At 41.9% G+C, this 1,552-nt stretch overlaps 1 protein-coding gene across 1 annotated transcript; it reads left to right on the top strand.

Annotated features, from left to right (window-relative positions):
- On the top strand, window positions 1-544 carry LOC118472030 (LOB domain-containing protein 13-like). The gene is made up of 2 exons (XM_035959091.1): window positions 1-117; window positions 213-544. Exons 1-2 carry the CDS (start codon window positions 22-24, stop codon window positions 363-365), a joined length of 249 nt encoding a protein of 82 aa, XP_035814984.1. The 5' UTR covers window positions 1-21; the 3' UTR covers window positions 366-544.
- The last annotated feature ends 1,008 nt before the right edge of the window (window positions 545-1,552 follow it).

Raw genomic sequence — 1,552 nt, 5'->3', positions numbered from 1 at the left:
GCCCAACAAGCGGGCGTCCCGATGCCGACATATGGGATGCCGCCTCCGGACTTTGCACTGCCAATGCCAATGTTGGCGCCTCCACCTCCGCCTCCGCCTCCGTCACAATTCCCTATGGTATGTACACATATGCGTGTGTGACATGTTCATAAATGTCTTATGTGTTTAAATGAACAACTGAGTGGTTACTATTTCATGTGCTTGTGTTATAGGGATTTCAGACACCACCCGCTTCAGTTGCCGCACCTGGAGATGGGTCTGGTCAGGACGACACAACAAATTCGTGGGTGAACACCATTTTCAACACGCAGAGTCCAGCCGGAGGAGGTGGCTACTCGAACCATCCAGACGATGGATATGATTGATGTGTCGTGATGTTTTTTTATGAAACACTTTGCAACACTTGTTTGTGAGACACAATTTCAGTTTGCAACAACCGTCGAACCTATATGTTGATGTTAAATTTGTGAATGTTAATATTTATGTGAGACTATTTGTGATTGTGAATACTTATTAGAATGTGTGTATTTGTGATTGTGAATGTGAATTTGTATATGTGCATGAATCTGTTTTTGTTTTGTAAATGTCAGATTTTTTAAAAAACAGAATTTTGTGTAAATTCTGTAATTTGTTATGTCCGACGGCTTAATGGTAGCCGTCGGACATAACCCATTTGTTATTTCCGACGGCATTAACTACCGTCGGACATAAGCAATGCTTATCTCCGACGGCCTAGCAGGAGCCGTCGGACTTAATTCAGTGGGTCCCACATTCCGACCGGTAAAACGGTTGGGATTTGTTATCTCCGACGGGCATAGGCAGCCGTCGGAGATAACTTATGTCCGACGTCTGCCGTCGGACATAGCACTATTTCCGACGAGTTATCTCCGACGGCTTAAAGCCGTCGGAGATAAGCCTTTACCGTCGGAAATAATCTATTTCCGACGGTTTATTCCTTATGTCCGACGGCTTTGGCCGTCGGACGTTTCTGCGTTTACTGTAGTGGAGAGAGAGAGGAATGGTACGGGGGCAACGAACGCCTCGCTACATCCTGCTTTGGGAGACTATTTATATGACAGACAGAAAGGGGACACTTTAGGAGCCCGTGCCATTTTTTTTAAGTCACGCAGATCATCTGTCGACATTTCCAGGCGAAATCGAACTCAAATACTAAGGATGCCAACAACAAATTTCCTGTCGTGTTTTAGCTCTCCGTACCTTCTTCGCGATGAAAATTTTTCTCATAGCGATTCCCATGAATGTGAAACATTTTTTCCTTATCCCCGTTCTCCGCGGAAATTATCATCCCTGCTTAAATTATAATTAGATCATATTTTTTTATTATTAATGTAAAATAATGTCACTTATATACATTATTATATATAAAAATTATTATGTCTACATTAAAATAAACATATTCGTACAACGACTTATCTCTTGACAAGGTAATTATTTATTTTTATCATTAACTATTACATGAAAACATCATCACATGTAAGTTTAACGGGTCACCGCAGAGAATGGGAATGGAGAATACTTCTCCATCCCCGTC

The sequence above is a fragment of the Zea mays genome, chromosome 5 (genome assembly GCF_902167145.1).
Source record: "Zea mays cultivar B73 chromosome 5, Zm-B73-REFERENCE-NAM-5.0, whole genome shotgun sequence".
NCBI lineage: Eukaryota > Viridiplantae > Streptophyta > Magnoliopsida > Poales > Poaceae > Zea > Zea mays.
Note: the sequence above shows the minus strand (reverse complement) of the source record. Positions and strands in the feature narration are given on the sequence as shown.

Bases quoted from the DNA above. Each gene is read 5' to 3' on its own strand.
- LOC118472030 (XM_035959091.1), top strand. From the start codon at position 22: ATGCCGACATATGGGATGCCGCCTCCGGACTTTGCACTGCCAATGCCA. The intron at 118-212 runs GTATGTACACAT...CTTGTGTTATAG, and splicing joins CTCCGTCACAATTCCCTATG to GGATTTCAGACACCACCCGC.